General features: G+C 38.2%; 1 protein-coding gene across 1 annotated transcript in view; it reads left to right on the top strand.

Moving 5' to 3' along the window:
* The window catches only part of LOC119817122, a gene marked incomplete at its 5' end in the record, with an annotated part of 282,482 nt that overhangs the window by 203,608 nt on the left and 65,833 nt on the right, over positions 1-13,041 (top strand). The window contains one exon of the mRNA XM_038334317.2: positions 1,465-1,628. Coding sequence (XP_038190245.2) covers positions 1,465-1,628 — 164 coding nt within the window. The remainder of the gene's footprint in view (positions 1-1,464; positions 1,629-13,041) is intronic.

The raw sequence follows: 13,041 nt of genomic DNA, 5'->3' as shown, positions 1-13,041 counted from the left end.
AAGTCTTGTTGAGCTATATCCTGGTTGCCTCGTGCCTTTTTAGTTTTGAGACGGGAGGGTCTTATGAAGTGGTCCAGATGGACCTTGAGTTTGCTTTGTAATGTGGTCAGGCTTTGAACTTGCCACGCCTTGGTCTCCTGAGTAGCTGGGAGGCAGACCTGCAACACAACCTTGCCTATGCAATTTAGCAATATGCCCATGCTTCCTCTTGCTCCCACACACTTAAAAAGAGAAGCCCGGGAGGCTAATATCTTCATTTAATATTCTTTTCTCTTATTTGAGCAGAAGGGCAACTAGTAGATATTTAGTAGGTGAGAATCTAATAATGATTGGCATTTACTGTTTAGATTATTTTTTATTGGATTCAAATGTATATCATGTTTTATTACTAATTCATCAATGAATCTTTTTTATCTATTTCTTTGTCATGAAGCAAGTAGACAGAGAACTGAAAAAAGAGGAATTGGGCTTAACAGCCTTCACCCATCCGCTCTCCAGGTTCTAATAGTGAGGCCGCCCTTTCCCAGGTGGAATGATTAACAAACAGTATAAAACAGAAGCTTTGCTGTGCTAAGCTGGGCTTTCTGAATTTTAGTCATTGCTCAGTCACCAAAAGATATTTTGGTGGAGGCAAAATACAAATTAACCTGCCGACTCCTTTGTTCCCTTCTCACACATGTGATTGGGATTAGCTACTTTAAGAAGTGCCTTTTAGCACCATGCTTCTGTAGCTGCCAGTTTAAACCCCAAAGAAATGGTTCTCTCTCTCAGCTTGAGGAAAGCTCCTTACTATAGAGGGATCATCACTTCCACTGGATATCATGGGAATTTCAGCTAAGGCACATTCATGCTCTGTACAATTCAGAGGTCAATGATGTCCCAGAATGACACCATAGGAGCTTTGTGATACAGATTTTTCTTTAAAGACCTCATTACTTAACATTTATTTATAATCCTGTACAGAATATGCGTTCCCGCCTCTCAAATCAGGGTGTGTTTTTAAATTAACCCAATGTAAACTTTAGTTTTCAAACTCGCATTAAATAGCGAAACTTCTTTATAAGTTTCTAAAATAAGCCATCCCTTTTATGCATGGCACAAATTAAATTCCTATCAAATCTGTTTTGGAAATAAAAGAATCTTTCCTCCATCACATTTAATTTCTTTATATCTTGTGCTTATTAAATTCACGAGTTAATAGCACATAAATAAAACATGCCTTTTGCTTCATGAATCGCAAGTCAAGTGCATGCACGTTTAAGCCTTAGAAGGGAAAATGAGAAAAAAAACTGGTAAGCCAAGCGCACAAAACCCAGCCTCCTTTTTCTTTCCTTTGTGCGATTTTCAGTTCTTACAAGATTTAATTTAGAAACAAATTATGATACTGTAGAGTTTCATGTCTTTAAATTAATCTGACACAATGATATCTCCATTGTTATTTCAAGCTGTGCTTCCTTTTCGCAGCGACTTGCACATAATGAAGAGACTCCCATCGCAGATGCAGCTAAACTCTACTGGATGTTTGTGAGAACCAAGCACCCAGCCATCCTGGGTGTCGTCATCACAGGGGTGCTTTACATTCTGCTCTTTGTCATTTCTTCCTTGATTCTGTACTTGTGTTGTCTCAGGTAAGGGGCTTCCACTGCTGTGCTCTTTAGCTTTGGTCCTGGAGTTAATGTGGGAAGGGAAGGAGGAAGGGAGGGAGGGAGGAAAGAAGGAGAACAAATAGAACCATCTAACTAGTCAGACATTCCCCTGGTTATAGCCATTTTTTTCCATGCAAAACAACAAAAATCATGACTTGACTTTGGAAGCAAAGGTCTGATTTTGCTGTGGATCATTGTTCATGTTTTCCCAGATAATGGGCTAACAGATGCCAAGAGTAATCTTTTGACTTACAAAGACATTCTGGGAAATTTCCTTGGAGTGTCATTGACAATTCTTTATCCCCTTCCAGAGTTCTCTCCATCTTCTCAAACATCCCCCAAGAGATGGATAATCACCCAGCTTTAGTCCTGAGTTTTCAGATGATCTGGATTTGCCAGGCTGTCAATTAAGGAAGCAAACTGTGTGTGTGTGTGTGTGTGTGTGTGTGTGTGTGTGTGTAAGCATTGCATGGGTGCATGCACATATGTGTGTGAAAACACCATAAAGTCAACAAATTCAAGGGAGTAAAATATGCTAGGAAAAAGTTTTATCTGATGAGTGTTTTCCATGCTGTGAAGACGCTTGTCAGTTGGACAACCTGCTTCAAAGCTTCTTTCAATGCCAAATGAGATGTCTATTTGACATCTGGCATCAATTTAAATTTAGGAATTTATTTCCAAGATCAATGCCATGAAGTTACCTCTATGGATTTTTCTATTTTTTATAGATTTGGTTGTAAAAAATGTCCATTTTTACACAGCGCACAGTGTAAAATGCAGGTCCCCCCCCCTTGCTGTTGAGTATCTAGTCACTCCACTATGTAATAAAGAGGCCAAAGTGTCCCTGATGTATTTCCATCAGATATTGTGCAGATAAGCTAACCACTATGTAGTTATCAGTGAATCCTCTATTCAACAGTAATGGCCCAGGCTTGTCCTTATACTGATGCTCTAGAAGCTACTGCAGCTTTGTCATAACCCACCACTCTCACTTATGGATATAAATTCAAAAGAGTTGAAATAATTAGAGCACTATTCAAGCTAAGATGTGGAAACCATCTCGATCTCAATTAGTGGAGAAACAGATGATGAAAAAATAAATATATACAGTAAAATATTGCAGTCACAAAAATGAACAAAATACTGTAATGTGCATTAATGTGGATATGACTTGAGGACATTGTGCTAAGTAAAAAAGCCAATCACAAAAACAAAGCAAGAAAAAAACAAATGCCTTACAATTCTACTGAGAGGAGGTGCCTAAAACAATCAAAGCCGGAGAATCAGAGTGGTGGTATTCGGGACTGATGGGAAGGAAAACAAATAATTGCCAGTTAACAGCTTTATTATTTCAAATGACTAAGTTGTGAAAATATATCACACAACAATGTGTGTATAACTTATGATAATGTATCATGCACATGTGAGGGTAGAACTTACATTAAATATTCATACCAAGGGTTTATAAAAAATGAAGTAAGAACTCAAAATAATAATTTCTGGAGTAGTATGTTCAAGAAAGCAAGCAAGTCTGAAGATGACTGGTGTAATAGCCAAAGACTTCAGTGGAAGTCTGGGGTAATCTCTGATACTTTAACATGATTGGACCAGAAGAACAACAAAGGCATGTATAATTTCAGGCAAAAAAAGAGGTAAAGATCACACAGTTTTGAGGAATTATTAAACGTGTTTGTAGAGTCAAAATATTGCAACATAGCCAGAACTGGATGAGCTTAGGCTGGGAATGTCGCCGATCGTGTGGTTAGAGACTTTTTTTTTCTTTTTCTTTTTTCTTTTTGTCCAAACTACAGAATTTGATTCTTCTCTGGAAAAATGAAGGAAGTGAAGGGCTTTCATTTTAGGAAGATCATTCCACTTGTGGAAAGGGGGTTGGATTTAATAGGAGTCCAATGGGAAGCAAGAAAAACTCATTATAAAGTCACTGTGATTATCTAAACGAGGAATGTCCAAACCTTAACCAAAGTGAATGACCATGGAATAGAAAGCAGAGGTGCACCTAAGAGATAGGCAAGGATCAGAACAGAATTTGGGGTCTGGGTTGAGAGAAGAAGATGAGAAGGCTTGTGCTATTTCACTTCAGGTTTTAGACAAGCAGATGGGGGATGGCTATAGTAATACACAAGCGATAGATTATTAATAAATATAAATGCTTAAGGGAGCTAACAGATGAGTTGAAAATCCATTTAGATTGACTTTAATATATATGTTTTAAAATATTTTTTGTCCCGTGTGTGTGTGTGTGTGTGTGTGTGTGTGTGTGTAGATGCCACCAAAAGAATATGTATGATCCCATGGAATTGGAGTTACAGGCCATTGTAAGATGCCCAATGTGGGTGCTGGGAACTGAACTCTCTGCAAGAACAGCAATGGTTACATCTTCTCCCCAACACCAACCTTAAGATATTTTCTTCTTCCCAAGGGAACATATCCTTCAGGAACTCATGAGGGTAAAGGACAAAGAAATCAATCCTGACTCTAAATTTCCCTTGCGTTTCAGTACATGGAAAGAAGTACATTACATTGCAGGAGATGCACTCAACACAGAATGAAAACAGTCAATCTTTGCTTACATTTTTGTTTTCTTACAAAGCTATACACAAATGAAACATGGTTCGACAAGAGATCCTGTGTATCTGGATGAAGTCTGAGTCCATTTCTATGTAGACACCAAAACTGCACAGGAAAGAGCATTGTTGGGGACACCCAAGCAAAGCAGATGTCTGAAGTATCTGAAGACAGGTGTGGCACAGTTGTTGACGTCTTTGCACTGTGAAGACAGGCGTTGGTTCATGATGTGGAGGGAGGGGGAGGTACTGGTGAACTGTTGATGCTTGGAGGGTTGGAGGATGGTACAGAGGGGTCTCATATGATACTCGTTGCTTGAGGATAAAGTCACTGCTTAGGTTTTCTTCCAGTGGACCGATCATCTTCAGATGCGGCCCTTATGTCCCTAACATAGCTCGAGTAGAAGGCCTAATTCTTCAGGGAGAATTGGGTTGTTGTGACCCAGGGCTGGTTTGTATGTTGAGATGTCATAAGTGCTGCATGTCATCTTTTTAGGGCACGTTCTTTCCTGGGAAAAGGAAGAAGTCTTCCCTAACCATTCAGTTTGCATTTGAGCACCCACTTGTAAGGTGGCCTCAAGCAATGTTGTTCACTTGCTAGATAATGAGGGCTCTTCGCATATAACAAGGTAAAATATAACCCACTAGCATGATTTTATAAGAGGAGCCACATGAATAATCACTGCCTTATTTAAAATGAGCACAGTTTTCAAAAAGTTAAGGAAATAAAAGAGCAGGTCAAGCAATTTTTCTGTTTGTGATTTTAAAAGTTACAAGATAATGTTACATATCATTTCCTCCTCTCTCAGTGACTCTCTTCTCAGTTAAAACTGACATCAACATTTTAATTATCTAGATGACTCATGAAGTGTAAAGAGTCAGCCCAGAATTTATACAACAAATATGTAGAATTTGCTTTGTTACATAAAGCACAAATACCGAGAGGGAAGATCCATGACAGAAGGAAACTGATAAGGAGAAAGGACCAGTTGGATGGGATACGCACACCTCGCTGATAATTAACGTGAAAGAACACATCTTAATGAACCTTGGTGCATTTTCATAACCCTACTCTCTATTGGCCTCTATGCCTAACCTAGTGTGTTAGACCTGAATCTGATCAGAAATTCCAAATAGGACTTTACTTATATTTCAAAGCTAATGGTTTAGAGTAAATAAGTCAACCCAATCCATCAGCTGAACAATCTCTCCTCACACCACTTCAAAATATCTTCCTCTGCCATGGCATGAGGCTGAGTAAACCAGTTTTCTGAAGGAAGCACTGCCTACAACGGATACATGTGATGAGTAAATTGGGAGGTTTGGTTGTTGTTTTGCTCCTGACATAAATTTTGTAAAGAGAAGGAGAAATCGTAAGTTCTTATCTTAGTGAAAAGTGCCAAAGAAGATTTGTGCAGATTGACTGACAGGGTTGGCATCTAGTTAATATACACTGGCAATCATCTTGTCTTTCTGGGTTTTTGGTGTAGAGCTCTCAACATAGTATTGTTAGCATGCAGGACTGTAGGAACGCAGAGGAGACAGGGTCACCGATAGCAGCTGCTGACAGAGAATTTGATTTAGCTCTGGGCATTGGAAGTCCATTGGGACTGGATCCTGATGAGATTTGGTGTCTGACTCTTGCTGCTCCAAGAGTCTGAATTACTAGGCACTGAAGGTTTTCAGTGGCAAAAGAATTTCCACTCCTTGTGGTTATGAGGAGAGTGTGTCTGAACGAAAATTTTGATTCTGTGCTAGACCCTTAAGAATAAGCATAATTATCCGGGCTTGATTTTTTTAATAAAACAAGCATTTTTGTTTTTAATGTTATCTCCCTATTAAAGGAATACTGTTATATAGACAAAACTACAAAGTGTTAAAAAGAATAAGAAGGTAAATTAAAAGACCATAATAATTTGATAGATAAAGAAAGCATTGTTAAATTTTGGAATATTTACTTCCATTTTTTATGTCCTATGTGTTGAATTTTGTAAACATGTAATTGTGTACCACGAGGACAGTTCAGATGCTGATTTCCACCTCAAAGTATGATAAACATTTTTACATTGCTTAAATTATTCTCAAACATTTAATGCCTATACAATTTTATAAAGCATGCTGTATAAGAAGTATAAAGTATTTAAATATATTTTACTGTTGGTAAGTTGATTGCTTTACATTTTTTCTGCATCTTATAAATAATTCTGATGGACGGGGCCTTACCCACATTTTAATTATTCTTTGAGTAGAATCCTGGAAACCCATACACACTGGTTGATGAGATAGGATGTACCGAAGACATTTGATAACTATGGTGGAATTGTCAACTAGGGAATTTTCTTGGGTGTATGATTCTGCAGCCAGTGAAGAAACACAGGAAAGGCCAATCATTGCATGTGCTCATAACTTTAATAGACATACCAGAATCCTGTTGTTTTTCTAAATGTGCCTTCCTATACTTACTAAACAATTTTGATATGCTTATTACCCATTCATCTTTTTCTTGTATTTTTGTGAATTGCACTTTTTTTTTTAAAGTCCCACTTGCCTTTCTCTCTGTGTCATTCAACTCCTTTTGCTTACGCGGTTATGAGTCCCGCATATAGTAACAGTGATAACCCTTGGTTATAGTTTCAGCAGATAATTTCTTCAATTCCTAATTGCCTTATAATTTGTATGTGACTTTTGAAATAAAAATATTTAGCAGAGAGTGATGGTGCGTGCCTCTTAGTCCAGTATTCAAGAGAATGGGGCAAGAGTTATTTCTGTTAGTTCAAAGCCAGCTTCAGTTATACAGAACTGGGTTAGCCTGAAAGAAAAAGCAAGTCGCTGTCTAAAAAGAATAAAGTAAAACAAAATAGTAAGATATTTAAAGTTCACCACCAGCAAAGCATTTTTATCACTCATTTTATGACTTAAGTAACTCAAAAATTAAAAATAATAACTCATATAAAAATTTACAATTCTTTTCTTCTCTCCTATGCAGTTTGATATTTTTAATTAAATCCCTAATTGTAAACCATGCATACTTCATTTTGTGTAGATAGTGTTGGTGGCTAAACAGAGTATCTTTTTATTTTCCTGGCCTATTAATTTTATGCAATATAAAATATTAGTTATTTTGCCATTCTATATTGTTGGATTCATAAAGTAATTTAAATCCATACTTTTCTTTTTTCAGTGTACTACAGAATGGGCTACCCCTTTCTGCAGCCTCTTTTATACAATTTATCTTCTTATTAAACTTTTGGAGTCAGTCCCTATCTCATAGTATTTAGCTTTGCAGCAAGCAAGATCTCAGCAGACATTGTTTGCATAATTTAATTGTAAAACCTTTCTATGAATAATATCAAAGATCTGCAGGCCACTTACATGTTCGTTAATATTATACAGAGAATGAGCTCTCACGATTTAAATGTAAGTTAGATTCATTTAAGCGTTTAGATTCCTGGAAGGTGTACACAAATTTAAAACACTGGTAATCAAGTTAATTAATTTGGGAGTGAGCTTACATCTTCTTCACTGTTGATTTAACGGGTCCAAACAGCCTTATAAGTTTTAGCTGCTGCTTAGGAAAATTAATTTAGATCAAAATAATTGAAGGGCCAGTTTTGTTGAAAATATCACAAACCTATTCACTGTCTGGGGTAGATATATGAGATAAACAAAGATTTTTTTTCTTCCCTTATAAATCAATCTTTCTTATAGTGTTCTTTTATTAAAGCAAAAGTATTATTTATTACCTTTATGAAAAATTCTAATGTTTCTGTAGGTAATATAATCCTAAAAGTATTGCCTGGCTCTTAATCATTTCCTACCCTGATTTACCAAGACTGTGTATAGGAAAACATGCTTGCACAGGAATAAACACATCTCTGGTATTTGGGTTCTATAGCATTCGTCCAAGTCAGCCGTTCTCAACTTGTGGGTCACAACTCTTTGGGGTTTGCATACCCGTCTCCTACATATCATATCTTTACATTATGATTCATAGCAGAGTAAAACTACAATTATGAAGTAATAACAAAACAGGTTTATGGTTGAGGGTCACTGCAACATGAGGAACCATATTAAAGGATCATAACGTCAGGAAGGTAGAGAAGCACCACATTCAGTTCTGAATGTCATCAGAATTGCCCATTGCTGTGGGAACATATACTTTACTGACTTAGGTCTCTGCTTGTTAGACCCCTTAGCCTTCTGGTATGGGTAACATGTCCATCTAGGTGCTGGCTGCCTTTCTGTCTTATCATCAGCAGGAGTCTTTTCTCCCATTTTCATGAATAGCTAGAAGAAACTGGAGAGCTATGAACTGAATATCCCTCCATCTGGCTTTTTTTCTTTTATTACAACACTGTAAGAGCTGGGTGCCATGGTGTGTGTGTGTATTTGCAGCCTAAGAATTTGAAAGGCTGAAGGAGGGACCTCACTACAAGTTTGGGTGAGGTTAGGCTGCAAGTTCAAAGTCAGTGATACTACTTCAAAAACAAAGGAGGAAATATCAAGAACAAATAAAACTTTCATCAACATCATCACTAGAACAGCTGAAGTCTAAAAGTTGGTTAAGGTTAAATGGTTAATGTCGTAGAGACCAAGCCTATCGCCATTGTCCTTGGCTCCTCTGTGTGAGCCTTGTCAGTTCGGTTGCTCACCTTCCTGGACCTGGGGGGAGTTGGGAGGACCTTGGACTCAACATAGTGTAGAGAACCCTGATGGCTGTTTGGCCTCAAGAGGGAGGGAGTGGGGGTGTGGGTGGAGGGGAGGGGAGGGAAGGGGGAGGAGGAGGGGAGGAGATGGCAATTTTTAATAAAAAATAAATAGACTGGAAAAAAAAGATTAAATGGTTAATTAGTAAATGTAGTGGGGAGCTGCGGGCTGCTTTCCTGCCGGCTAGCTTTACACCCGAAATAATTACACAGAAACTGTATTCTTTTAAAACACTGCCTGGCCCATAGTTTCAGCCTCTTATTGGCTAATTCTCACATCTTCCTTTAACCCATATTTAGTAATCTGTGTAGCACCACGAGGTGTGGCTTACCAGGAGAGATCTTAACCTGCGTCCATCTAGGAGAGGAGAAGCATGGAGACTCACTATGGCAACTGCCTGAAACATCTCCCCACTGCCTGCTACCCCTTTTCCCACAATTCTGTTCTGTCTACTCCGCCTACCTAATTTTCTGTCTCTTAAAGGGCCAAGGCAGTTTTCTTTATTAATTAACCAATGAAAGTAACATAGACAGATAACTCTCCTCCATCAAGTAAATTTGTCTCTTGCTGAAGAGACTTCTGGTAAATTAACCTGCTTCTAATGCCCCTTGAGAGAGAAGAAACTAAAATAATTGGCTAGTATTTGCCCTTTCATACCACACATAGATGATACAGTGCATATGAATTTGGCTGATGGGTATCAGGAAGCTGTGTCTATCAGGATGAAGACTGGCAAAGACTGATGTAGTCTGCTCTCTGGCTTGAGGGGGTTTGGAGTCATTGACTTGAGGAACTTCCTGAAAACAACTCTCACAGAATCATCTGCCTCTGATAGGATCAATGCCAAGCACCAGGGCCTCATCTTGCTTCTTTCAGGATTTTATTCTTTTCTTCTCTTCTTCATTCTTCTTTCTTCTTCTTCTCGAGAGAGGCGGGATCTTTCCGGGACGTACTCCCCTAAAGAAGGACTCAGGCCCGACCTACTACTCCTCCTCCTCCTTATCCTACTCTTCTTTTCTTCCTCTTTCTTCTTCTTCTGTCTTCTTCTTCTCTCTTCTTCTTCTTCTTCTTCTTCTTCTTCTCTCTTCTTCTGCCTTTTACTCCTCTCCTCTTCTTCTCTTTTCCTCCTCCTTCCTCCTTCTCTTAAAATGCTTCCTAAAAAATTTCAGCCATGAAATGGAAAGAAGCGTACCACAGAAGTAGTATCCCTATTTCCTGGAAAGAACCAAGGGGAGTGGGAATTGTGCACCAGATAAACCGTGTGTTTGAATTTGACTGTGTCGTGTAGTTAATGATGTCCTGTCACTAGTCAGGTAAAAATGTGACAGACAACAAAATGAAATCATAAGATCTGTGAACTGAAGAGGAAGGGAAAGGTGTTTTATTCTTCTCTGCTCTGTGCTGAAACACAAGTGTCTGGAATAAAAAAAAAATTATGTTGAAATTAAAAATTCATAAATAAATGAGCATATTTTCTTATAGGATGAAGATCCATCTTTCCTTTCACACTGAACATAACTGTCAATTTAAAAGAAAATACAGCACAATATGTTTACAGCAAGGGCAATGCAAAGGTGACTTAGTTAATACATGTTAAAAAATGCAGACAACCAAGGCAAACAGTAGCTAACCACAAGGCAGAATGTTCACTAAATCCCTGCCTGACAACTCTCTAACAAGGCAAATGGTAACTAACCAAGAGGCAGAACGCTCACTAACTCACCCCTTGACAGCTCTCTCACTTGGTATTTGTAAGTCTCAATTCGACAATCGGAGCCCTCTGCTCTGCCTCCCTGCCCAAGCGATGTTTTCCACTAATGATCTGTTAAGTGGGTTAATATGAGCCATGCTCACATGCTAAACACTTCAGATAATTTCCTGGTGATGCTGACACTGGTCACACTTGCTAGGGAACTGTGCTGCATGGCGTGGGTCTGACACTTGAGCATCAGCAGGCTTCTTTGTCCTTCTCATTGGCCATGACACCAGCACTATGCTCTCCTGGTGGGTGAAGTTTCAAAAGTGGGTTGAATTAGAGGAAGTACTGCCACTGTTCTGGTTGCTTTTACAGAGTGAGTTTCCCTGGAACAGATCTTAAATCAGGTCTGCCTACATAATGGCAGACCTACATCAGTGTCCTCAGAGGAGTGTCTGTCAGTGTGGGCTAATACTAACAGAACTGATCATTCCAGACTGGCCCTTAGAAAGAATGGAATCCTAAATCTAGCCAATACATTGCCAGGTCTCATCACATTCTCAGAATTCCCTAGAACAGATTTTTTTAAAGATCACATTCCCTTTGAGTTGGCCTATGGAGATGATATGGCTGTCACACTGCAAGACATTGTTCTTGGCAGTGAACTCCCAAGTATGGCAACAGAAGCACAGCTAATAAAATATAAAGAGAGCAAATTGTAGTGCATAAAACTTGGACATTTGTATTTATCTTAGAGAACAATAGAGTGTAAACAATAGAGAATAGGGAAAATAACCAAAGTCTTTTTATATAATTATCCTGGTTACATAAGAAATATATGAAATGGCACAATGAGAAGATAAATAACACTATACAAATTCCTCAAAAGACTTGAAGAGAACTTTGTCAAAGAATACATGAAAATGGCCAATAAGCAAGAGCTGATGCATAGAATCACTAATTAATAGGAAAATGAAGTTCAAAACCCTATGAGTAATGGCATCATACATCAAAGAACTGTTACTAACAAAAGCATAGAAAGAAAAAGTATTGAAAATGTGTGAAAAAGTTAAAACTATTGGTGCATTATAGGAAGGAACACAAAACAATGCTGTTCTTATATAAAAGTGTGGGTGTAGAGTCCTAAAATAATTGAAACAAATTTCTGTCTAGATATAAGTTTCTGTTCTACCTGGTCCCACAGCAGGTTAGTCCCAAATAAACACACAGAAGCTTACATTAATTATAAACTCTTTATCGTATTGCTCAGGCTTATAACTAACTAGCTCTTACAACTTAATTAACCCATAATTCTTATCTATGTTTAGCCATGTGGCTTGGTAACTTTCTCAGTGAGGCATTGTCATCTTGCTTTCTCTATGTCTGACTTGAGACTGTGTCTCTGCCTTTCCTCTTCCCAGAATTCTTCTAATCTGGTGGCCCCACCTATACTTCCTGCCTGCTACTGGCCAATCAGTGTTTTATTAAATCAATACAAGTAACTAATCTTTACAGTATACAAGAGCATTCTCCTACAGCAAATTTCCATATGGCCTATCATCCTATTTCTGCATATATATATATATACACATATATTATATATATATAATAGAAGCTGGATAGCTAAGAAATGCATGCTCACATTCTGGTTTGCATTATTCACCATTAGCCAAAGAGTTACAAGAAGCCCAAATGTCCACTAGTAGTTGAGCAGATGTAGTAAATATGAAATATACACACCCTCAAATGTTAGTCCTCTTCATCTTAGAGTATGTACTCTCTCAGCCAGTCTCTGTCTTGCCTACATCATGATGTGACAATTCCAGGGCTCTCTGGCCCTGTACCTGCCTCAAGCCTGGAATTTTGGCCTTGCGCCATCTCTGTTGACTGTGCATCCATCCACCATAATGAAACATGAAAACCATGTGTGTTAACTGAGTAAAAAAAGCTATAGAGCGAATGATGAAGATGATTTTTCTCTGATAGTGTGAGATCACACAGGTGTGAAAATGTTGACCCAGTGTTTAGATACCTAGATGGCTGTCTCTCTTGAAAGGCACTGGACAGGGGAAAGGCATTTTGAATTCTTTCCACTGTGGGTATCTTTTTATTTTCCGAATTATTTTTTCTTTCTCTGAAATTCTGTTTCCCTTTTCGTTTTTCTTTATTCTTTCTGAGCATTTTTGTTTTCTTCTATTTATGATTCCAAACCAGACCCAGATGAATTCCATTTACTATTAAGCACAGTTGTGAGTACTCAATGGTTTCTAGAGATCGAGCTGAACCTATCTTTGTGTATCTATCAATTCTTGGATGTTCTGTTCCTCGTGTAAGGTATTTGACAGCCCTGCTGAAGATCACATGCATTTTAGCATGTAGTAAAAATAAGAATGGATTTCAGTCAACT

Source organism: Arvicola amphibius, chromosome 6, assembly GCF_903992535.2.
Source record: "Arvicola amphibius chromosome 6, mArvAmp1.2, whole genome shotgun sequence".
Lineage (NCBI taxonomy): Eukaryota > Metazoa > Chordata > Mammalia > Rodentia > Cricetidae > Arvicola > Arvicola amphibius.
This window is presented reverse-complemented; position numbering and strand designations above follow the sequence as displayed.